The 24,711-nt window shown below is 42.7% G+C and overlaps 1 protein-coding gene across 1 annotated transcript in view; it reads right to left on the reverse strand.

Moving 5' to 3' along the window:
- The window catches only part of LOC130107636 (solute carrier family 26 member 6), a 92,993-nt gene that overhangs the window by 39,160 nt on the left and 29,122 nt on the right, over positions 1–24,711 (reverse strand). Inside the window, exons 3-14 of the mRNA XM_056274331.1 lie at positions 22,585–22,724; positions 21,880–21,990; positions 19,343–19,491; positions 17,481–17,645; positions 17,040–17,192; positions 13,266–13,348; positions 12,554–12,701; positions 5,999–6,112; positions 5,714–5,795; positions 4,267–4,358; positions 3,687–3,793; positions 2,541–2,610 (exon numbers count right to left, since the gene is read on the reverse strand). Coding sequence (XP_056130306.1) covers positions 2,541–2,610; positions 3,687–3,793; positions 4,267–4,358; positions 5,714–5,795; positions 5,999–6,112; positions 12,554–12,701; positions 13,266–13,348; positions 17,040–17,192; positions 17,481–17,645; positions 19,343–19,491; positions 21,880–21,990; positions 22,585–22,600 — 1,290 coding nt within the window. The 5' untranslated portion in view covers positions 22,601–22,724. The remainder of the gene's footprint in view (positions 1–2,540; positions 2,611–3,686; positions 3,794–4,266; positions 4,359–5,713; positions 5,796–5,998; positions 6,113–12,553; positions 12,702–13,265; positions 13,349–17,039; positions 17,193–17,480; positions 17,646–19,342; positions 19,492–21,879; positions 21,991–22,584; positions 22,725–24,711) is intronic.

Below are 24,711 nucleotides of genomic sequence, written 5' to 3' on the forward strand. Positions count from 1 at the left end.
GGTAGTCCAACCTTGGTGGGTCATCCTCTGTGTGGAGTTTGCATGTTCTCCCCGTGTCTGCGTGGGTTTTCTCCAGGGGCATTGGTTTCCTCCCACAGTCCAAAGACATGTAAGTCAGGTGAATTGGCTGTACTAAATTGTCCCTAGGTATGAATGGGTGTGTGTGTGTGTGTGTGTGTCCCTGGTGATTAATACTTCAGGAGTGGAGGAGGAAGAGGAGTTATAGATAATATTAAACAATTGCCTGATATTGGAAAAGGAAAAGCTACCTTTAATAAATCCTTTACTTTACCATGTTTTATTGGGTTTGTTTAATCCCCTGACATTCTACCTTTGCCTACCTTTAATAAATCCTTTACTTTACCATATTTTATTGGGTTTGTTTAATCCCCTGACATTCTACCTTTGCCTACCTTTAATAAATCCTTTACTTTACCATATTTTATTGGTTTGTTTGATCCCCTGACATTCTACCTTTGCCTACCTTTAATAAATCCTTTACTTTACCATGTTTTATTGGTTTGTTTAATCCCCTGACATTCCATGATACAAACGTAAGGGTGTCAGCAGTTACTATTTTTGATGCCATTATTAAATAATGATAAAAATAAAAAAGTGGGTAAAGAAATAAAAGAATGACAAGTTAAATTATAGTATCTGACCTTGGCATCTGGCTCCTCCAGGGGTTTGAGATAATGGAAGAAGCTATTAAGTGCTTGATATGCATTGTTATGCCATAGAAGAGTTGTTTGGTATGTTCTGATACCGCTGGGTATCCCATTGGTTCACCCTGTGTTTATCCAGTGTTAGCGGTCTTGGTTGGTCGAGAGGGTAGACATTGGTATCAGTGGGGTTTGTGATTGGGGGAGAGAAAGGAGGAGAGCAAAAAAAGGAGCAAAAAAAAAAAGGGAGAGAGGGAGACTGATGGCTTTGTATGATCTGTTTGCAAAGGCGAGTTTGAATAAATGTGCTTTGGACACTTGCCTAAGGACTTTATTTTTTACTCCATAACTAACCCCCTTACAATAATGAATGGGATAGACAAGCAATCCTGTGATAATAATGTGGGAGACGAAGGAAAGCAAGGTACAAAGAGGAGTAAAATTAAAAATAATAAAACAAACAGGATATACAGTTAAACCCACAAAATCCACTCACCCTTCCCTTAGCTAAAGCACCTGCCAAAATGAGGGCGTTAAATAGGCTCTCTGTCCTAAAATTAACAACCATCCTGCTCTACCTGAGAGTTGCTACTCCTGGCAGTATAGTTTAAAGATAGTAAAACATGAAGTTAAGCAAGAGAAATACAAAGGATGTCTCCCACATAGCATGTCCAAAGTTTTAGAATGTGGATCAATCCTTTTTTTCTTTTCTTTAAACCCCCCCCCCCCCCCCCGTATTTCTCCCCAATTGTATCTGGCCAATTACCCCACTCTTCTGAGCCGTCCCGGTCGCTGCTCCACCCCCTCTGTCGATCCAGGGAGGGCTGCAAACTACCACATGCCTCCTCCGATACGTGTGGAGTTGCCAGCCGCTTCTTTTCACCTGACAGTGAGGAGTTTCACCAGGGGGACGTAGCGTGTGAGAGGATGACACTATTCCCCCCAGTTCCCCCTCCCCCCAAACAGACGCCCCAACCGACCAGAGGAGGCGCTAGTGCAGCAACCAGGACACATACCCAGATCCAGCTTCCCACCCGCAGACACGGTCAATTGTGTCTGTAGGGATGCTCGATCAAGCTGGAGGTAACACGGGGATTCGAACCGGCAATCCCCATGTGGTAGGCAACAGAATAGACCGCAATGCTACCCGGATGCCCCTATTAATCCTCTTTTTAATGGTATCTACTGATGATTTGACTTCACTAGGCAGGGAGTCAATCTGAAATTTCAGAACTCAAGATGCCCAGGGAAATTCTGAAGCTGCCTACAGCTTGGCTTGTCATCCCCTGTGCAGGTAGCTAGGTTGCTAGGTGAGGCTGCCAAATGTTGTGATGAGGCTTTGCTGTGGCCGGCACGTGGAGCGTCCACTTTGGTCCATTTCAATGCCATAAATGCAAATTGTCTTGATAAGATTGTAGCTGAGAGACTCACACAGATGGTACGAGGCACCAACCAACTATTATGGACTTTAAAACTATGTCGAAATAAATTTTTAGAGTAACAACCACTTGGAGCAACAGAGAAGTGCTGCTACATCTTCCTGCACCTGCGCCCTGCTCGTGTTTGTCTTTGTGATGACTGTAAATTGTTTCATGTTTTGTTTCATTAAGTTTTGTGTAGTGATTTTCTAGTTTTATTTATTTTTTTCTTTGTCCGCTCCTTAAATTCTCTTTAGTTTCATCTTCTTGTGTGTAAAAAATGATTCAAACCAATTTAAACCATTGCTAACTTCATTTCATTTCATACTTTAGTTGATTAAAATAAGCCAAGCTAAACTAATCCAATCTTAACTAAACTAATCCAACCTTAACTAAACTAAACTAAACCAAACTCTTTAAAGATCCTTGTTATGTTGGCAGTGTGACAGATTGGTCTTACCTCTGTGTAGAGTCGAAGGTCTTTGTAACAGTCTGTACCAGGAATATGACCCAAAACAGCAGTGGAGGCACTAGGACAGAGGGACAGGAGGAAAATGAAAGAGGGGGGAAAAAAAGCATTTAAAAAAGGGATCTCTACACAAAGTGTAAAGAAGATAAACCAGGGTGACAGGATACAATGTAAACTAAAAATAGGAGATGAAGGGCATCCGGGTAGCGTAGCAGTCTATTCCATTGCCTACCAACACGGGGATCGCCGGTTCGAATCCCCGTGTTACCTCCAGCTTGGTCGGGCGTCCCTTCAGACACAACTGGCCATGTCTGCAGGTGGGAAGCCAGATGTTGGAGTGTGTCCTGGTCGCTGCACTAGTGCCTCCTCTGGTCAGTTGGGGCACCTGTTCGGGGGGGAACTGGGGGAATAGCGTGATCCTCCCATGCGCTATGTCCCCCTGTAGAAACTCCTCACTGTCAGGTGAAAAGAAGCGGCTGGTGACTCCACATGTATCAGAGGAGACATGTGGTAGTCTGCAGCCCCCCCCCCCCGGATTGGCAGAGGGGGTGAAGCAGTGACCAGGGCAGCTCAGAAGAGTGGGGTAATTGGCCAGATACAACTGGGGAGAAAAGGGGGAGGGGGAATCCCCAAAAAATAGGAGATGAATGAATGAATTCATCAATGAATGAATGACTGTCCAAAAACACAACAAATCCTCCCCAGTAACAGCTGCAAAATCAAAAAGTGGGATGTTTGCATAAGACCAGTATTCCCCTAAGTCATTTTGAAAGTGAGCTTTTGTCCCCAAAAGGATGAAGGACGAGGGAAAAGAGGAACAAACAAGGCCGGTGTCATCATTGTTGTGGTAGGCTAATGGTTGATAAAGTCATTTGTAACACTCATTCCCAAAGCTAGTGATTTTCCATACAGCAACAAAACAGTAAGGTAGGAATGCAAGTGCAAAATAACAGGATTATTGTGTCATCTCCATAAACACAAAATTCATCCGACCCACAGACTATACAGACTCTCACTGTGTCTCGCTGTTGCGTGCAAGAGACACCTTCTAATGTTACCCAGAGAGGTAAGTTGTGAAATGGCCGTCATTTCATCACAGGATAACACAGTTAACCTGATGTTATCTGGTATACTGACCGTTGTGTTCTGTAGACGAGAATGAGCAGAGAGAAGGCCACGGATAATGCCAGGCCCAGGTCCAGGTTGAAGAGCAGGGTGAACACCAGCGATGCTACCCACACCACCTAAAAGGACATAGGGCAGACGGCGACAGAAGAGGCCCCGGATCAGAGGCTGGCCCGTCAGTGGTTTGATGGAGGACTTGGGGGCACTTTTTTTCAGATGAACAGCTGACATGATGTCCCCACGCCTTCATGCAGTTTATCCAGTCAGATTCATGTTGCCAATGGGGTCAGGTTTGGGTTTAGGCTTAGGGTTAGTCCACGGTCAGTTTATCAAATGTTAATCTGAGAAAAACTGCTCTTTTGCACAAGTCAGGATATGCATCTATTTATGAGTGTGTGTACTTGAGTGTTTATAAATGTGTGCATTTGTGTGTATGCATGTTTTGTGTTAGCGTCTGTGTATACGTGTGTCTGTGTTTATCTTTTCTTTTATATATGTATATAAATTCTCGGCACCTGTGTGTGTAAACATATATGTACATATACTGGTATTTGTGTGTTGCTGTGTATGTGTGTGTGTGTTTGCAATTTACCAGGTCCAGCCTATCAGACTTCCAGAGAACACACACTTCTTTAACTTGAACCATCATTCCCTGCAGATTGACAACAATGATCACGGCCAGCACTGCCTGCAACACACAAGCACACAAATACATGCACATACACGCACACACACGATCAAGTAAGTAAATTAACAGATGATTTAAAAAAAGACAACTCTGTAAGCTCACCACAATGAAATGCTTCGTAAGAATGTTTTAAACGGGTTTCTAACTAATCAGACGGCTCGTCCTGAAACCAATTCACATTCCATGTTCAGCTATTACTAGAGGTTGACTGTTCATGGAGTCACATCCTGTTAGGCTCAACATGTTTAAGAAAAGCCCTAAATCATCTAGAGCCTTCACTGTTTGTATGAGATGGAGAACTTTCATGATACTACTACTACTTTCAGCTGCTCCCGTTATGGGTTGCCACAGTGGATCATCTGTTTCCATCTCTTCCTGTCCTCTGCCTCTTCCTCTGTCACACCAGCCACCTGAATATCCTCCCTCCCCACATCCATAAACCTCCTCTTTGGCCTTCCTCTTTTCCTCTTCCCTGGCAGCTCCATATTCAGCATCCTTCTCTCAATATACCCAGCATCTCTTCTCCACACATGTCCAAGCCATCTCAATCTTGCCTCTCTTACTTTGTCTGCAAACCGTCCAGCTTGAGCTGTCCCTCTAATATACTCATCCTAATCCTGTCCTTCTTTGTCACTCCTAACGAAAATCTTAGCATCTTCAACTCTGCCACCTCCGGCTCCATCTCCTGTGTTTTCGTCAGTGTCACCATCTCCAAACCATATAACATAGCTGGTCTCACAACCATCTTGTAAACCTTCCCTTTAACTCTTGCTGGTACCCTTCTGTCACAAATCACTCCTGACACTCTTGACTACCCACTTCACCCTGCCTGCACTTTCTTCTTCACCTCTCTTCTGCACTCCCTGTTATTTCGGACAGTTCACCCCAAGTATTTAAACTCATACACCTTCACAACCTCTACTCCTTGCATCCTCACCATTCCGTTGTCCTCCATCTCGTTCACGCATATGTATTCCATTTTGCTTCTGCTGACTTTCATTCCTCTTCTCTCCAGTGCATACCTCCACCTCTCCAAGCTCTCCTCAACCTGCACCCTACTCTCGCTACAGAACACAATGTCATCTGCAAACATCGTCGTCCACGGAGACTCCTGCCTGATCTCGTCTGTCAACCTGTCCATCACCATTGCAAACAAGAAAGGGCTCAGAGCCGATCCTTGATGTAATCCCACCTCCACCTTGAACCCATCCATCACTCCTACCACACACCTCACCACTGTCACACTGCCCTCATACATATCCTGCACCACTCCTACATGACTCACTGCCACTCCCAACTTCCTCATACAATAGAACTTTAGTGATAATCATTGATGTTAAATAAATTATACTTGCCTTTGGCAGCTGCTCAAAAAGATGACCAATCTTCAAGAGGATGGTTAGAATCACAAGAGCTGACACTAAACCCGCCATCTGACAGAGGACAGAAAAGAACAGCAGAGGATAGAGAAGGATGAAGAAAAAAGCAGATTAATAGAAGTGGTGTTAGATTAAAAATGAACTAAACTAGAGATGAGTAAAAGGTTTAGGGATGTGATACTGTTTGTGAAAGACAAAAAGAAAAGGGTGATTGCATAATCCAAACAGTCAATAAGAAAATCTTTCATAGTGACTACCTGGGTCTTCACCCCGATACTGTCCTGAACCATACTGCGGGAAAAAGAACAGCTGACTGCAAAGCACTGGAACACCCCTCCTACCGTGTTACACAGGCCCAGCGCCAATAGATCCTGAAGCAGGAAGAGAACACTCAGAACAATAAATAGGGTTGAGTGAAATACAACAAATGGTCCGCTGTAGTATTTCTATTAGCATACAATGGGACGGAAACAAGTACACAGGCTTGGTACATAGGCTCAAGAGTATGAGGGAAAAACTGAAATTTTATCAAGAGACATCAATCCAGGATGAAATTTGGGCATTTCTGTGCAAATATGATAGTATCAGCATTTTCTGTTGTAAATATGCTGAATTGTGCCCCTGTGGATTGAACTTTGCCAAACCGTTGGCAGTTCCAAATGCTTGAGTCCAAATCATCTCCAAATAACTTTGCCCACAGGAACGTCATACATGAAAAAGTATGTAGTAGTTTGAACAGTATGAATATTACCACCCACACCGTCCAGGGAGAGTCTGATCACAGCCAAACACTCCTGCTTTCTTGTCTCTGCTACAAGCAGAGACCACAGACCCCCTGCACCCCCCACATGATGCCTAAGCATTTCATTGCCAGCAATGCCTGCCACGCTGCATTGTTGTGCATTTGACAAATAAAACAATTTGAACTTGTATGAACAAAAAGAAAAGAATGAATAAAAAAAGAAAAGAAAAAAGTCCTATTTATTTGAGGGTAATACTACTCTAAGTGACAAAAGCATGAATCTGTATTTGCTAGCCTGGGTGCTAGTGCTTAAAGAGAGTGTTTTGAGTATGGGGCTAAAATTGATGACGAAGCTCCCATTTCTGGTTTCAAGGTTTATTATGAGAAATTTGAAAACGTTTGGAGCATAGGGGAAAACTGATTTTGGATCTCATTAGGTCAAAGCCTGGTATTAGACCATGGATCTGAAACAAATCTTTGGTCATGGACAACAATCCACTCCTGTACTTTTTATTTTAGGCTCATTATCCAGTATCTGGATATTGAGTAATGAGGTATCTAGGGATATACACTACCGTTCAAAAGTTTGGGATGACCCAAACAATTTTGTGTTTTCCATGAAAAGTCACACTTATTCACCACCATATGTTGTGAAATGAATAGAAAATAGAGTCAAGACATTGACAAGGTTAGAAATAATGATTTGTATTTGAAATAAGATTTTTTTACATCAAACTTTGCTTTCGTCAAAGAATCCTCCATTTGCAGCAATTACAGCATTGCAGACCTTTGGCATTCTAGCTGTTAATTTGTTGAGGTAATCTGGAGAAATTGCACCCCACGCTTCCAGAAGCAGCTCCCACAAGTTGGATTGGTTGGATGGGCACTTCTTTGAGCAGATTGAGTTTCTGGAGCATCACATTTGTGGGGTCAATTAAACGCTCAAAATGGCCAGAAAAAGAGAACTTTCATCTGAAACTCGACAGTCTATTCTTGTTCTTAGAAATGAAGGCTATTCCATGCGAGAAATTGCTAAGAAATTGAAGATTTCCTACACCGGTGTGTACTACTCCCTTCAGAGGACAGCACAAACAGGCTCTAACCAGAGTAGAAAAAGAAGTGGGAGGCCGCGTTGCACAACTGAGCAAGAAGATAAGTACATTAGAGTCTCTAGTTTGAGAAACAGACGCCTCACAGGTCCCCAACTGGCATCTTCATTAAATAGTACCTGTTAGGGCCTGTTTGTGCTGTCCTCTGAAGGGAGTAGTACACACCGGTGTAGGAAATCTTCAATTTCTTAGCAATTTCTCGCATGGAATAGCCTTCATTTCTAAGAACAAGAATAGACTGTCGAGTTTCAGATGAAAGTTCTCTTTTTCTGGCCATTTTGAGCGTTTAATTGACCCCACAAATGTGATGCTCCAGAAACTCAATCTGCTCAAAGAAGTGCCCATCCAACCAATCCAACTTGTGGGAGCTGCTTCTGGAAGCGTGGGGTGCAATTTCTCCAGATTACCTCAACAAATTAACAGCTAGAATGCCAAAGGTCTGCAATGCTGTAATTGCTGCAAATGGAGGATTCTTTGACGAAAGCAAAGTTTGATGTAAAAAAAATCTTATTTCAAATACAAATCATTATTTCTAACCTTGTCAATGTCTTGACTCTATTTTCTATTCATTTCACAACATATGGTGGTGAATAAGTGTGACTTTTCATGGAAAACACGAAATTGTTTGGGTGATCCCAAACTTTTGAACGGTAGTGTAAAGTCTGCAGATTTATAATTTATACCTTTAAAAAAGGCATTCACAAGTAACAGACTTGATTTCAATTTTGTGCGATAGGCATCACATATATCAGTAGGTAATTAGAAAGGAAGCCACTTTATTTTGTCATTGTAGTTTCTTACAAAGAAATGTGTTCTCTGCATTTAACCCATCCTATTTTATGGGAGCAGTGGGTAGCTGCAGCGCCCAGGGATCAACTCCAGTTCTTCTTTCCATTGCCTTGGTCAGGGACACAGACAGGAGTATTAACCCTAAGGGCACTCACATAGTCTGTAAGTACAGGGTGCATACACTGTACAGACGGACCACACCTTTTCATAGTCTTTTCACAGTCCAGTCGTACCAACGCATAGCCAAGGCCTACATTTCCCACAATCTTTGCGCGTCCTTTTCTGCCGTAAGTTACAGACTGTAAACAACATGGCACTGTCCTAGGATGAGGAAGAAGAGCTGCTCTGTTGCCAGGCTATGTTGGAAAGAAAAACCTCACAGAGGTGGTATGTTCGACCACTTAATGAAAGGAGGGATAGAGAGGGGGAGTTCAGCATGTTGGTGAGGGATATGAGAAGTATGGATGAGGAAAAACATCGTCTACATAAAAGTTGTAAAGCGAAAAAGAAGAAACTAAAGGTTTCCGGTGCCACACGAAATGCATGTTGATGTGAAACAGTTTCATGCCGAGCCATGATTTGTGCGACACTAGTACGCATACGCTAGGTACGCAGGGTCACAAAAATTGAGATTCACTCGGAAATGGGCAGGTGGACCTACGCTGAGGTCCGCTATTGTGTCATTTTAGTCTGCACGGACCCCAGCGGAGTATGGTCTATGTATGGTGTGTCAAGACTATGGATTGACTTTAACATACATATCTCTTTGATGGTAGGAGGAAACTGCAGCACCCAGAGGAAACCCACACAAACACGGGGAGAACACTCAAACTCCACACAGAAAGGACCTGTGATGGCCTGGGGTTTGAACCCAGGACCTTCTTGCTGTGAGGCACAGTGCTAACCACTGGGCCACCATGCCGTCACATATCATTTTGAAACAAAGTTCTTCGTGTATTGATTTGCTGTATGTTTATTGGGAGTAAACACTAACAAGAACCTGCTCTGTTTTGATTTGCTCTACATAGAGATTTGTTTGGGGGTTTTTTTTACCTCTCATGTCATCCCTCTCATTCCTTTGCATGGCTCTCATCCTATTTCTACATTTCACCTTACTTCATTATTCACTGTCCCTGCAGCAATTTTTCATTATAACAAACAAGACATCATAGTGAGGGCACAAACTGATTTCAATAGCAATTGTATCAGAGTCCTTTAGGCAAGGAATAATAAGGCCTATGTTACCCATGTGGCTTTGCCAAATCAACTCTCTACAAATGCTGATTTGCCAGAACTGAATGCGACTCAGGTTTTTTTTTGTCTGATGTCTATTCCGTAAAGGTTTACTAATTTCAGTCATCCCTGGTTTTCATATGCCAGACAATTTTGCACATCAGTGACATGTTTGAACAATTTTATTTTAATATAATTTATTATTATCCATCCTATCATGTGGTTCTATCTATCTAACAATGTATGCCAAAGAAATTTTAAAAAATGTACTGTTGAATTTTTATAACAACCTGTATTTCTTCTGCATCCTGAAAACCTATATTTTTGTGTTTCATGTATAATTGTGTACTTGTAAATGTTCATCAAAATTCAAACCAACGATAAACCTCTGAAGTGATGACGTCAATTTGAGTCCTTTGGAGTACAGCCAGCTCAATTTGGCTTTTCGCCTATGGCGAAATCAATGTGACTTTTGAATTTCTTTTCCCAATCATACTGTTTATAAAACATTTTGAATATCTGAAGTAGAGATAACACATAGTACAGTTATACACCAATTAGCCAAACCATTAAAACTACCTGCCTAATATTGTGTTGGTCTACCTTGTATTATCAACACAGCTCTGACCCATCGAGGCATGGACTCCACATGACCTCTGAAGGTGTCCTCTGGTATCTGGCACCAAGACGTTAGCAGCAGATCCTTTAAGTCCAGTAAGTTGTGAGGTGGGGCCTCCATGGATCGGACTTGTTTTACAGGCACATCCCACAGATGCTCAATCGGACTGAGATCTGGGGAATCCGAAGGCCAAGGCAAACACCTTGAACTCTTTGTCATGTTCCTCAAACCATTCCTGTACAATTTTTGCAGTGTGGCAGGGTGCATTATCCTGCTGAAAGAGGCCACTGCCATCAGGGAATACTGTTGCCATGAAGGGGTGTACCTGGTCTGCAATAATGTTTAGGTGGGTGGTATGTGTTTTTCCAGCACATCCCATGGATGCTCGATAAGAAATTCTAAGGCCAAGGCAAACACCTTGAACTCTTTGTCATGTTCCTAAAATGTGTGCAGTGCATTATCCCGCTGAAAGAGGCTATTGCCATCAGGGAATACTGTTGCCATGAAGGGGTGTACTTGGTCTGCAACAATGTTTAGGAAGGTGGTACATGTCAAAGTAACATCCACATGAATGCCAGGACCCAAGGTTTCCCAGCAGAACATTGTCCAGAGCATCACATTGACTCTGCCGGCTTGCCTTCTTCCCATAGTGCATCCTATTGCCATCTCTTCCCCAGGTAAATGATGAACATGCACCTGGCTGTCCATCTGATGTAAAAAAAAATGTGATTTATCAGACCAAGCCACCTTCTTCTATTGCTCCATGGTCCAGTTCTGACGCTCAGGTGCCCATTGTAGGCACTTTCGGTGGTGGAGAGTGGTGGACAGGCCATACAAGCATCAATGAGCCTTGGTTGCCATATCCCTGTCACTGGTTGTCCTTCCTTGGACCACTTTTGGTAGGTACTGATCACTATATACCAGAAACACCCCACAAGACCTGCCATTTTGGAGATGCTCTGATCCAGTTGTCTAGCCATCACAATTTGGCCCTTGTCAAAATCGCTCAGATCCTTACGCTTGCCCATTTTTCCTGCTTCCAAGTAATCAACTCCAAGAACTAACTGTTCACTTGCTGCCTAATATATCCCACCCCTTAACAGGTGCCATTATAACAAGATAACCAAAGTTATTCACTTACCTGTCAGTGCCCCCCCCCCCTTTTTCCCCGCAATTGTACCTGGCCAATCAACCTGCTCTCTATGGAATAGACTGCTACGCTACCTGGACGCCCCGTCAGTGGTTTCAATGTTTTGGCTGATTTGTGTACGTTTCACTGTTTAAAAAAATATATACTACAGCTATGATGCCGATGTAGGGTTCTTTCTTTGCTAAAGCTGTCTTTCCTTTCAAAGATGGACTTTAACAAGCCTGTAATCTGGCCAGCGTAAAAGACAATTAGCTTTTTCTACGTGCCAATACATAATGGTTTCTACTCCTTTTAATGCTGTCGTTTCAGTCAAAATGTAATCTGTAATATGCAAGTTATGAACAGAAAGAGCTAGTTCTTCAGTCACTGGAAGTTATGAGAATATTCTTTGGATACCCACACTCCTCTCTTTCCTCGATATTCGTGACTACACAGTAAGCACACAAAGTTTTGAGAAAGACCCACACACATTTAGGTTACTCTTTGCAAAGTTGTCCTTTGAATTACTTCTAGTGCACCTGCCCCACTGACGACATGTCTGACGACATGTCTTGTTTCTGACAGTGACAGATGCAAAATGGGAAGGTGATGCTGCTGCGTCTATTTTCACCTTCTTGTAATTATCTTCCTCACACTGCTGTGAAGGTATGCAAGGTGTACAATTAAATCACCCACAATTATTCATTTAACTGCTGGAGTGTCTATCATAGTCATCACACTATTGTTCTAAAGGCATGGAAATAGTCATACATGTGAAGACAGTTTCTATAGGTGGGATTTTATAGACTATTCAAGTCCTGATCAGTGGACTGGAGGAGGAGAGGAAGTGTAGTTAACACTAAATAACACACTGTCAGGCACTTTTTAGAGATAAGTCACGGAGGAACAAGATCAGAAATCTAAAATTCCCAGTTTCAATTGGCACATCTACTGGCCTTTCCAGTAGTTTAGGAGTTTACATGATCTACCTGTGTGGTTTTTCAGTCCAGACACTGGAGACTCTGCATTGCCCCACTGGTATGAATGGTGTGTGTGCGTGTGATTGACTGAGGACCCTTTGACAGTTTGCCTTTAACCTTATGCCTGCTGGAATAGACTTCAGATTTGTGCTTCCCTGAATTGAATTAAGTGGGAACAGAGAGTGAATGAATGACAAAGAAAGGAATGTACCTGACTGGGGTCTACGCAGTAATAATGTTTGTGGGCAAACACCTTGCCCATGGTGGAAAGGAAACTGAAGCCTACCAGAGCCACAGACAGAGCGGGCATGAACAGCTCCCGGGCCTGGGAGAGAGAGGGAAGGACAGGGGGGGACAGGCTGGAGAAATTGGGTTGGGGCAGGTTTGGAGAAGGAAGAAATCAGATATCACAGGTTGATAGGTTGACATCATGGATAGTCAAACTAATGCCAATTTCTATCAGGCATCTGAAGTCAGACTCGGATCAAAAGGAATGCCCAACAGAAATTGGCGTTAATTTGGTTGCTTTCAGAACAGCAATAGTTTTTTTTAATAACTCTTATAACTATAGTTATAACAGCTAGTTAGTTTGGAATTGCTGTTGTATTTGCTTGAGGTAGAGAAGTTGACATCATGACAAAGATTACTCCATAAAGTTCAATTAAAGTAGAATTTTCAAACTCGTCAAATTGTGCAGTAGGCATAAACCTTTTCAACACTTCTCCATTTTCCTCTTGGATATTTTTGATGACATTATTTTTCAGGGATATTATCTAATATCGCAAAATAAGCAAATTAAATCACCCTATTCTCATTTCAATTTTTCAAACAATTTGCTTTAAACTCTCCTCCCATGTGTCTTAAAACATGGCATTTGTTGTTAACATGGCAGTGACAAATATAAATAACAGAGTTCTACTAACCCACTGGGAATGTGTCCCACCACCTGGACTCTATGCTGGCCTGCCAGGTCAATCTGCACTGACAGAATGGTGCCCAAGACGATCTGACGACAGGACAAATGACAGAAAAGTACAAGATAGTCTTTCCATCTATCCATCTATCTATCTATCCTCTGACATTAGATATGGTGTACATCAGGGCTCAGTCCTTGGCCCTCCACTTTTCTCTCTCCATATTTCACCTCTTGGCCAAATTATACAGTTATGGAATAAACTTCCGTTGCTATGCTGAGGATACTTAGCTGTATGTGCCAATAAGGGCTGATGATCATACTCAAATGACTAATTTAGAGGCCTGCTTGGCTGCTGTGAAAAACTGGATGTCACTAAACGTTCTGCTTTTAAATTCAGATAAAACCGAGATGCGGGTCATTGGCCCTGCTAGACACAGACACCAATTTGATCAAGTAATGATAACAATCTAAACTGTGATTTCACAAAGTATAGCAGCCAAAAATCTTGCTGTTAAGTTTGATCCCCGCCTTTCCTTTGATAAGCACATTAAAGAATTCACCAAGACTGCCTTTTTTCACTTACCGTAACATAGCTATAGTTCAGTCTTTCCTGTCCATGGCTGACGCAGAGACTCTAATACATTCATTTGTTTCATCCAGACTTGATTACTGTAATGTTCAGTTTTCAGGTCTGCCACATGCTGGTACTAAAAGTCTTCAGATGGTTCAGAATGCTGCAGCTAGAATCCTAACTAAAACTAGAAAATTTGACCATATCACACCAATTCTTGCCTCCCTTCATTGGCTTCCTATCCATGTTAGATCAGACTTCAAGGTGCTTCTGCTGACTTATAAAATCCTAAATGGGCTTGCCCCATCATACCTGTCTGATCTTCTTAAATCGTACATTCCACCTCGAGCTCACCACTCTCAAAATACAGGGCTCCTGTGTGTACCCAAAGTTAAAAAGAAGTCAGCTGGTGGCAGGGCCTTTTCCTGTTGGGCCCTGTTCTTGTGAAATAGCCTGCCTGCTGCCATCAGACAATCAGAGTTTGTTGAGTCCTTTAAATCCAAACTTAAAACTCATCTTTTTGCCTTAGCCTACAATTAGTTGCCTTTAAGTTGAGTGCTTCACAACCTGTACAGTATGGCGGGTCAGTTTCTGTCTCAATGAATTTACCAACCACTGTTCTGCCGACGAGATTATAGTGTATAGATTATAGAGTATTGCAAACTGGTCTCTTCTCTCACGTCTTTTCTCTCTCTGAATGATGTCTTCTCCTTTCTCTTTTTGTGTGTGTGAATGGCGTCATGCGAGTCTCCCTTGTGTCCACGTGCGGTCTGTCCTCCTTCCAGGTCTCCATGGTGATGGTGGTCGCCACCCGGACACTGCTTGGTATCCCCCTCATCACATTTTCTTTTTATATATCGTATAAATCCATATAATTTTGTTATCCTGTTTTAACTTTATATCCTTTTCTCACTAAGATGTGTGACTATTTTTAAAAAAAAACATTTTTACATGATGATGCTGGTCGCGTGGCTTGGGTCCTGGACTGTTCCGATGGCATCTGGACACTGCTTGGCATCCTGTGCATCATATTCTTCATAATTTTTATGTCCATTATAATTTTGTTACTCTCTTTTAATGCTGTATTATGTAAATTGCGTGAACACAACATCCATTGCACGCTGTCCGTCTTGGGAGAGAGATTCCTCCTCTGTTGCTCTCCCTGAGGTTTCTTCTATTTTTTCTCCCTGTTAAGGTTGGTTTGTATTTTAGGGAGTTGTTCCTTATCCGATGAGAGGGTCTAAGGACAGGATGTTGTGTTGCTGTTAAGCCCACTGAGGCAAATTTGTAATTTGTGATATTAGGCTATACAAATAAAATTGACTTGATTTTTTTTTTTTTTTTTACATGATGATGCTGGTTGTGTTGCTCAGGTCTTGGGCTGTTCTGGTGGCATTGCGACACTGCTTGACATCCTCCTCATCATATATTTTATAATTCCATTATAATTCTGTTATCCTCTTTCAATGTTGTATTCTGTAAATTGTGTAAACACAACATCCATTGCACCTTGGGAGAGAGGTCTCTCCTCTGTTGCTCTCCCCGAGGTTTCTTCCTATTTTTTCTCCCTGTTAAAGGTTTTTTTAGGGAGTTGTTCCTCATCCAATGCGAGGGTCTAAGGACAGGATGTTGCCCCTTGAGGCAAATTTGTGATTTGTGATATTGGGTTATACAAATAAAATTAACTTGACTTAACTATCCATCTATATATACATACAGAATGGTGACAAAGAAAAGAAAACCCTGAATGCTTGACCCCTACAGTGAGGGTTCCAGGGGTTCTGTTATTCTGTGGGGGGCATTTCCTTGGCATGGTTTGGGTCCACTTGTGTGAAGGGTCACTGCAAATCAATACAAAGTTATTCTGAGTGATCACCTTTATGATGAAACATCTCTATCCTGATGGGAGTGATCTCCTCCAGGATGACAATACCTCCATCAATAGGGCACGAGGGGTCACTGAATGGTTTGATGAGTATGAAATGATGTAAAATCATATGCTATGGCCTTCACAGTGACCAGATCTCAACCCAATTGAACACCTATGGGAGATTTTGGATCGACGTGTTAGACAGCGCTCCCCACCACCACCATCAAAACACCAAATGAGGAAATATCTTTTGGAAGAATGGTGTTCTTGGTGTTTTTGTAGAGTTCAGAGACTTGTAGAATCTATGACAGGGAGCAGGAAGCTGTTCTGGAGACTTGTGGTGGACCAACACCTTACTAAGTCACTTTATGTTGTTTTTTCCTTTCATTTGTCACCCGTCTGTATGTACATGCATGCACACATGCATACACAGAGGTGAACACAAATAAACACACTAAGAAACACACAAAAACAACTCTCGCAGCTTGTGACAAAGTGGGTGAGAACACAACATTTGTCCCATCATCCATCTCAATTGTTAACAGGTGTTGGCTTTTCCTGCCACAGTGGTGCAGCCTGAACTCAGGTGCTGCTGATCAACTCCAAGGGAGGATTTAGGCAGTCGCCTTGGAGTTGTTAGGAGGTAGGACGTCAGGGTGTAGATGTGTGCATGTGCTGTTAATTTAAGTTCTATTATTATGAGTAGAGTTTTGCTCAGTTAAGTCCAGTTAACTGTTAATTTGTTTCTTCTGCTTTGTACATATTTTGTTGTTTCACATGTAGCTATACCCGGTAAATAAATCACGCAGGTTGAATAGAAACAGTTCTGAGTCTGCCTCCTACAATTCAGCCACTCAGGCTAGGCTTCTCCACACAGCCCAGATCTAGTTCAATCAAAATGTTAGTCACATAAAACAAAAAAACATCACTAAACAAAACATGATGGATAATCAGAGGACAGCGGCAGATATTTGTCAGGAATCTGCCAAGCTGGAGAGAAGACAAATGAAGACAGATTGTTATGTAATTATGAATCATCTGTAACGGTGGAATCTGTCCATTCCGGTAAATTTCATAGGGGATGTGAAAATTTTATGTGTGTTTAAATGTTGTCGTGGAGCCTAAAATTCATGTGTGCATCAATGCGTATGTGATTTGATATCCATCAGATGTTTGCCATGCATCTACGCTCCAGTGTATGTGCTGCTTATATATGTGCCTGTGTAAGAAAGTGCACAGGTTTCTATGTGTGGCTATGTGTGTTATACGATACATCGGGCCAACCATATACAAGTGTGTGTGTGTGTGTGTGTGTGTGTGTGTGTGTGAGAGACACACACCAATATAAGTTCCCAGGGTATGGCAATAGGAAGCTTGTTCTTAAAGCGCTGGTTGAGCATTTTTCCTCCGATGAGTATCGCCATGGAAACAACAGACACCAACAGAGTTCCTGGTATAGCCCCTGTCGCCCCAGACAGAACATCCTTTAGAGTCTGGGAGGAAACAAGCACACACACACATTTAGACACCAACACACAATGGTATATTCATGTTTATATTAGAGCAATATTTCCAATAATTGCTGGCATTTGAAAGAGGACAAACACTCAATAATAACAATAATAATGGAAATAGCATACAGACACTCTCCTTTTGTCAAACCCACACCACATCCAAGGACACAGTCATCTACAGAACAGTGCACCTCTGGACCCGATAGGGTATTTTGCTGAAGGACACTTGAGCAAGGCTAGCACGGATTAAGATTAAGATCTACTCACCTTCATTGAGGGCAGTAATCCACTGTGTCTTTGTGCAGGTATCCCTGTCAGCAGGGGAAACTGGAGGGCTATGACATGCAGACATGCTGCTGTAGTGTAGCCCTGGACCAAAGGATCAGACAACCATCGACACACACCACCTCCACGCACTGCATACAACAGCAGCTGTGGCGGCACACACACACACACACACACACACACACACACACACACACGTTTCCTAACCCAGTAATAGGTTATGGGTCAACAATGTAAATTTTAGAATGAGGAAACGGAACATGATAGAAAAATTAAAAGTTTTTTATTGGTAGCCAAGTACAGTGGCAACATATAGGGACGTGGACTTGCTGAGATGGATGCTCAACATAGAGAACCTAAAGGACATAAACATAATATGCATATATAAGGCATCGAGGTAGCGTAGCAGTCTATTCCATAGCCTACCAACACAGGGATCGCCGGTTCAAATCCCTGTTCTGCCTCCGGCTTAGTCGGGCGTCCCTACAGACACAATTGGCCGTGTCTGCGGGTGGGAAGCCGGATGTGGGTATGTGTCCTTGTCGCTGCACTAGCGCCTCCTCTGGTCAGTCGGGGCACCTGTTCAGGGGGGAGGGGGAACTGGGGGGAATCGCGTGATCCTCCCACGTGCTACCTCCCCCTGGTGTAACTCCTCACTGTCAGGTGAAAAGAAGCGGCTGGCAACTCCACATGTATCAGAGGAGGCATGTGGTGGTCTGCAGCCCTCCCCAGATCGGCAGAGGGGGTGGAGCAGCGACCGGAACAGCTCAGAGAGCAGGGTGATTGGCCAGGTACAATTGGGGAGAAAAAGGGGGAAGAAAAAAAAACATGCATACAGAGGAAGAAAATATGAATTAGAGAATCTAAAGATATTTTGAAAAGACTATTTACCAAACAATATCTGAGCAACATCAGTCTGAGTATGGTGTAAAAAGCTCTGAAACCTAACAGAATAGGAAAAGTCTGCTGAAAGTCTGTTACTATCTACTTGTAGTATGTTTTATAGATAAACTAGATCTATTATGTAATGTGTACATACTATTCCACAAGGATATAGGATTGTAGCACACACTTGCTCCCATGATGCCAACAGTTTTGACAGGCTACGCAAACATTTGATTTAGTTTATACATTAATGAAAGACAACAAAGAATATAGGACTATAGTTATGCACACAGACACAAAGACTCTTGCTGGCAGTCATATGGACGCACGCACGCGCACACACAAACACAAACACACACACAGCTGCATTACCCTGCAGACTTGCAGGATGAAGAGCAGAGATATTTTTTCCAAAAATGACTATCACAGCAACACACTCACTCTCCCTCACCTCACTGTATTACATCTTAGCCAGACACGTTATCATATCTTACATAATACAATGGATAAAACAACGGGTTTGAGTGTGATGGTGATGACGATTATGACTATACATTGTTGTCATGCCAATAAGCCATTTGAATTGAATTGACTATGTGTGTTTGCATACCTTAACTATTTGTGTTTGTGTGTATGAGTGGCGTATGTTTTTGGACAACTTTTTGTAAATTTGTGTGACAGTGCGTTTGTTTCTGTGAGGTAGGTAAGATAACGTCTGTCCATGTCTATGCCTATTTCTGAAAGCCCCTGTGTCAACATTTATATGTAAATGTGTGTATGCCTCTTTGTCTGTATGTTTGTGCAGTGTGAGTGATGACGATGATGATGATGGTGTGTGTCTTTCTGTATTTGCACACGTGTGTGTGTCTTTGCATTTGCTTTACTCAGTGTGTGTATGCGTGCGTGTGTGTGTGTGTGTGTGTGTGTGTGTGTGTGTGTGTGTGTGTGTGTGTGTATACCTGTATGAGACCACAGAGGAAGCTGACTTGAACAGCAATATCCACTTTAGCTGCGTCCATATCACCCTTGATCTCCGAACTATTATTGCTAAGCAACTCCATGTTGGTTGTCACAGACCCAATCATGATGGCCAGGACAGCGAAAGTACCTGTCACACACACATACACAAACACACACCCATGCGTCAGATGGACACACAAAGACACATCACATACACACAGTGCCGGAATACCTTTTTTTTTTTTGAGGGGGGGGGATTTTTCCCCCTTTTCCTTCCAATTGTACTTGGCCAATTACCCCACTCTGCTTCTGAGCCATCCCGGTCGCTGCTCCACCCCCTCTGCTGATCCGGGGAGGGCTGCAGACTACCACATACCTCCTCCAATACATGCGGAGTCGCCAGCCGCTTCTTTTCACCTGACAGTGAGGAGTTTCACCAGAGGGATGTACACTATTCCCCCCAGTTCCCCCTCCCCCCTGAACAGGCGCCCCAACTGACCAGAGGAGGCGCTAGCACAGGGACCAGGACACATACCCACATCCGGCTTCCCACCCACAGACACGGCCAATTGTGTCTGGAGGGACTCCCAACCAAGCCAGAGGTAACACCGGGATTCAAACCGACGATCCCGTGTTGGTAGGCAACGGAATGGACCGCCACGCCACCCGGACACCCTGACAGTGTAGGAATACACACACAAAAAGATATGCAGGTATTACACACTCTTACCATTTATCATCCTCAATTATCCACCTCTAAATGTCAGTTACCTAACAAAATGTGCTGTTCATCACATGGAGAGCTGAGTCACCGCAGTACTCAGAAATGGCAGCGTGTCAACAGTGTTATATCATTGTTAATTTTAAATAAAGATACTTCATCAAAAGTTGGTGCCAGTCGGCGTCCAGGTAGCGTAATTCCATTGCCTACTAACACAGGAATCGTCGATTTGAATCCCCGTGTTTCCTCTGGCTTGGTCGGGCGTCCCTACAGACAATTGGCTGTGTCTGCGGGAGGGAAGCCAGATGTGGGTATGTGTCCTGGTCGCTGCACTTGCACCTCCTCTGGTTGGTTGGGGTACTTGTCCGGGGGGAGGGGGAACTGGGAGGAATAGCGTGATCCTCCCACGTGCTACATCCCCCTGGTGAAACTCCCCACTGTCAGGTGAAAAGAAGCGGCTGGCGATTCCACGTGTATCAGAGGAGGGATGTGGTAGTCTGCAGCCCTCCCCAGATCGGCAGAGGGGATGGAGCAGCGACCGGAATGGCTCGGAAGTGGGGTAATTGGCCAAGAACAATTGGGGAGAAAAAAGGGGGAAATTCCAAAAAAACTATAACTATGTATATAGCACTTGTCAACACAGGCTTTTAAAAGTGCTTCCCAGATTAAAGAAAAACAGTCTAGTAAAACAAGTAGCAATGGTCAGTGAAGCAAACTGTCAGTTTAACTGTTATTTTTTCAGTATTCTATGTATTTAAATTACACTTTTGTTCAGAGACTTTAGACAGCAGACAGTAAAATGAACCAGTACAACATAATGTGTATGCTGTGAAGTAAAAATTACAAGAAGCTGAGAACAGGAAAAGGACAGAGATTCAAACAGTTGTAAGCTCTTGAGCTGTCTGACGTCAGGGCTTGTGTGTGACCGGCGGTCGAGGAGGCTGAAGGTTTGGAGCGACCTCGCTTCTGCAGTTGTGGCTCCTGACTGTGGAATGACCTCCCACCTTCTATCAGACGTGCTCCATCAACACACTCGTTAAACTGCTGCTCAAGGAAACATTTTTACTTCCAGAGTTTTCCACCATGATAAGACATTTCTCTGGTGGCTTGTCCACCATGAATCTTATGAAATTCTACATTGGTTTACTGCTTCTTTGCTTTAATTTTCAGTAAATTTTTTTCTGTATTTATTTATTTAGTAATGTTGTTTTGTTTTGGGTTTTTTTTAATTCTGTGCAACTTTGGCTAACAGTTTTTTATGCATTTAAAAAACTTTTTTTTTTTATTTTATAAAAAATTGACTTTGACCTCTTCCAAAAAGCTATTTCTCTCTTCAACACATCTGCGCATTACATACAACAAGAAATGTTCACAGCAAAACGTGTTGTTGTGTTGACACGAACATCAACTCAATTTTTTTCTTCCTTAACTAGAGTCAGAGTGGTGTTCAAAAATGCAATATAGAAATATAAAAGTACATTACATTTAATATCTAACATTTTTGACATGATTCATTTAAGTTACAAGGTGGTGTGAATCTAAAAGACTATAAGAGGGTAAAATGAATGAACAACACTCCTGCCTCTCAACTATTATCTATCAGCCCGGGTGCAAGGCATTTATTTATGCTCCTAATGATCCAGTGGAGGCGTCCAGTGGTCAACAGTAGGACACAGCAGCTTCAGAAGCCACATCGCGGTGCTGAATGAATGCAATCATGTGAATTTGAAGCAGGGGCACGCTTTGAAGAACATTAAACCTTCTCCAGCGAAGTAAATATTGAGAATTTTTTCTCTAGAAAATGAGTGTATTCACCAATGGAGAGGTGTCTGGAGGAGCCAAAGATGAAATAGATGAGCAGAGGATAGAGGGAGGTGTAGAGACCGAAGACTGGTGGAACTCCTACCAGCATGGCATTGGCCATACCTGCACCAAGAAAGAGAGAAGAGGAGAGTGAATGTAGGGGGAGAGGGAGGGATGTACATGGAGGGGATGTTCCTCACCCAAACTGGGGTTCTGTGCAACTGGCATCAACCCCAACTCTACACCCATCCATACATATGTAGATTTTAGCCCTTCCAAACAGAAATTGGCCCTTACCCTAACCCAAGTTTGTATTCACGCTCCACACACACGCATGCACACACACATTCAAAGGCATGTCTGTTACTCACTTTTAACTTGCACTTATGTTAAGCACATTGTATACATTCTATATTGTACTATATTTTGTATATCTTTATATAAGAAATTGATCAAATTGACTGTACAGTTGACTGATGTGTGAAAGTTGGGTTGAAGGGAAGGCTTGATGGATGGTGCTCTTTCTTTCTGATTGATGAATGTGAAGTTTTGAAAAAAATTACCATTATGGGGTTTTTGAATAGGTAATGTCTAACTGTATGTCTGTCTGTGACTCAAAGTATGTCCAGGACTTAGAGCAATGTTGTGGTACCTGTGACGAGGGCTCTATCTAAGTGACCTAAATGATAAACCTTAACAAAACAACTTCATTCTCACCTTGTGGAAGGTGCATGATGCCCACACTGATCCCAGAGACCAGGTCTCCAATGGCGTTGTCTCTGATGGAGTATCGCGGCAGCCAGGAGAGGACAGGAACACATGCCAGAAGATAGCCCTTCACCCTGGGACCAGAACACCTACACCAATGTGTGTGTGTGTGTTCACGTGCATATTTGAATGTGTGTGAGCATATGTGAGTGTATTCAATAGTGAGGAAAAGAGTATTATGCAAATATCATCAGAAAAAAGACATAACAGCAGAGATTTCATAATCTGTAAACATATTTAGCAATAGAGTTTGTGTTATGATCATTCCAATGCTGTAACAACTTTGAAGAGCCTGTAGGGGTATTTGTCTTTGAAATAAGTCAGACATATTAATATATCAATATACACCAATCCGCCAAAACATTAAAACCACTGACAGGTTTGTGAATAACACTGATTATCTCGTTACAATGGCACCTGTAAAGGGGTGGTATATATTGGGCAGTAAGTGAACTGTCAGTTTTTGAAGTTGATTTGTTGGAAGCAGGAAAAATGGGAAAGCGTAAGAATCTGAGTGACTTTGACAAGGACCAAATTATGATGGCTAGACTGGGTCAGAGCATCTCCAAAAAGACAGTTCTTGTGGGGTGTTCGCGGTATGCAGTGGTCAGTACCTACCAAAAGTGGTCCAAGAAAGGACAACCGATGAACTGGCAACAGGGTCATGGGCGCCATTGATGCGTGTGGGTAGCCAAGACTAGCCACTGGTCTAACCCCACAGAAGAGTTACTGTAGCTCAAATTGCTGGAAAAGTTAATGCTGGGTATGATAGACAGGTGTCAGGACACAGTGCATCACAGCTCAATGCATATGGGGTCTGTCCACTGCTGAAGCGCCTACATGTGAGCATCAGAACTGGACCATGGAGCAATGGCAGAATGTGGCCTGGTCTGATCAATCGTGTTTTCTTTTACATCATGTGACCAGCCAGGTACATGTGCGTTGTTTCAAGATTCAAGAACTTTATTGTTATTGTGCAAGCACAATGAAACTGCAACTGCGCCAACCTCAAGTGTTGCATACAAAGAATAATCAAGACATAAAAGAGATAAGAAATATAAAATATCAGCAATAAAAAGTAGAGTCTAAACAATATAATTATAAAATATTAGCAGCATAAAATATAAAATGCAATACAGTTAACTATAAATACAACTTACGAGATGCAAAAACATCATCACCAAAAATGCAGTGGACAGATATGAAGTGGCTTTTAAAGTGACACGTGAGTAAATGTTGCAAATATTGCACATGCCCAATGATGGCAGCCCATCAGTCTTTTTGGACTAAAGAGATGTCTGATTTCAATAGTGCCACAGCTCTTGGAAAGAAGCTGTTTTTCAGTCTCTCTGTGCATGTGCGGCTTGATCTGAAGCACAGACCTGATGGGAGGAGCTGAAACAGATGGTGTCCAGAGTCTGTAATATCTTTTATGATGCTCTTAGCCCTCCTCACACAAAAAGTTCTGTAAAGATGTTCTAGTGAAGGCAGCTCAATGCATGTACCATTTCCACAACACGTTGGAAGGCTTTTTTTTGTCAGCTTTGGTGCAGCTGTTGTACCAGGCTGTTGTGCAGTTTTTTAGGATGCTGTCTGTGGTGCATCTATAAAAGTTGACATGCAGCTTTTGGGGGAAGTTGGCTCTGCTTAGCCTCCTCAGAAAATAAAGGCATTGTTGTGCCTTGCCCACCACTGCTGAGGTGTTGTCAGCCCAGGATAGGTCCTCTGTGATGGTAACTCCCAAGAACTTGGAGCTGGGAACTCTCTCCACAGCCTCTGTGTTGACGTGGACATGACTGTCTGTGTGTGAGCTTCTTGGAGGTCCTTAAGTCCACAATAATCTCCTTGATCTTTTCGGTGTTTAAGACCAGGTTGTTGTTAATGTAATAATTCTAATATTGTGGTCGAGTCAGATCCCTACAATGACGCGGTAGGCAAACTGGTGTTGGTCTAGATCAGCTGGGACAGCGTCTTTGATGTGGGTGAGTACCGGTCATTCAAAGCATTTTGAAATGACAGGGGTGAGGGCAACTGGCCAATAGTCAATGGGACAGGTTACTACAGGTTTTTTGGTAA

The sequence above is a fragment of the Lampris incognitus genome, chromosome 2 (assembly GCF_029633865.1).
Source record: "Lampris incognitus isolate fLamInc1 chromosome 2, fLamInc1.hap2, whole genome shotgun sequence".
Classification (NCBI taxonomy): Eukaryota; Metazoa; Chordata; class Actinopteri; order Lampriformes; family Lampridae; genus Lampris; species Lampris incognitus.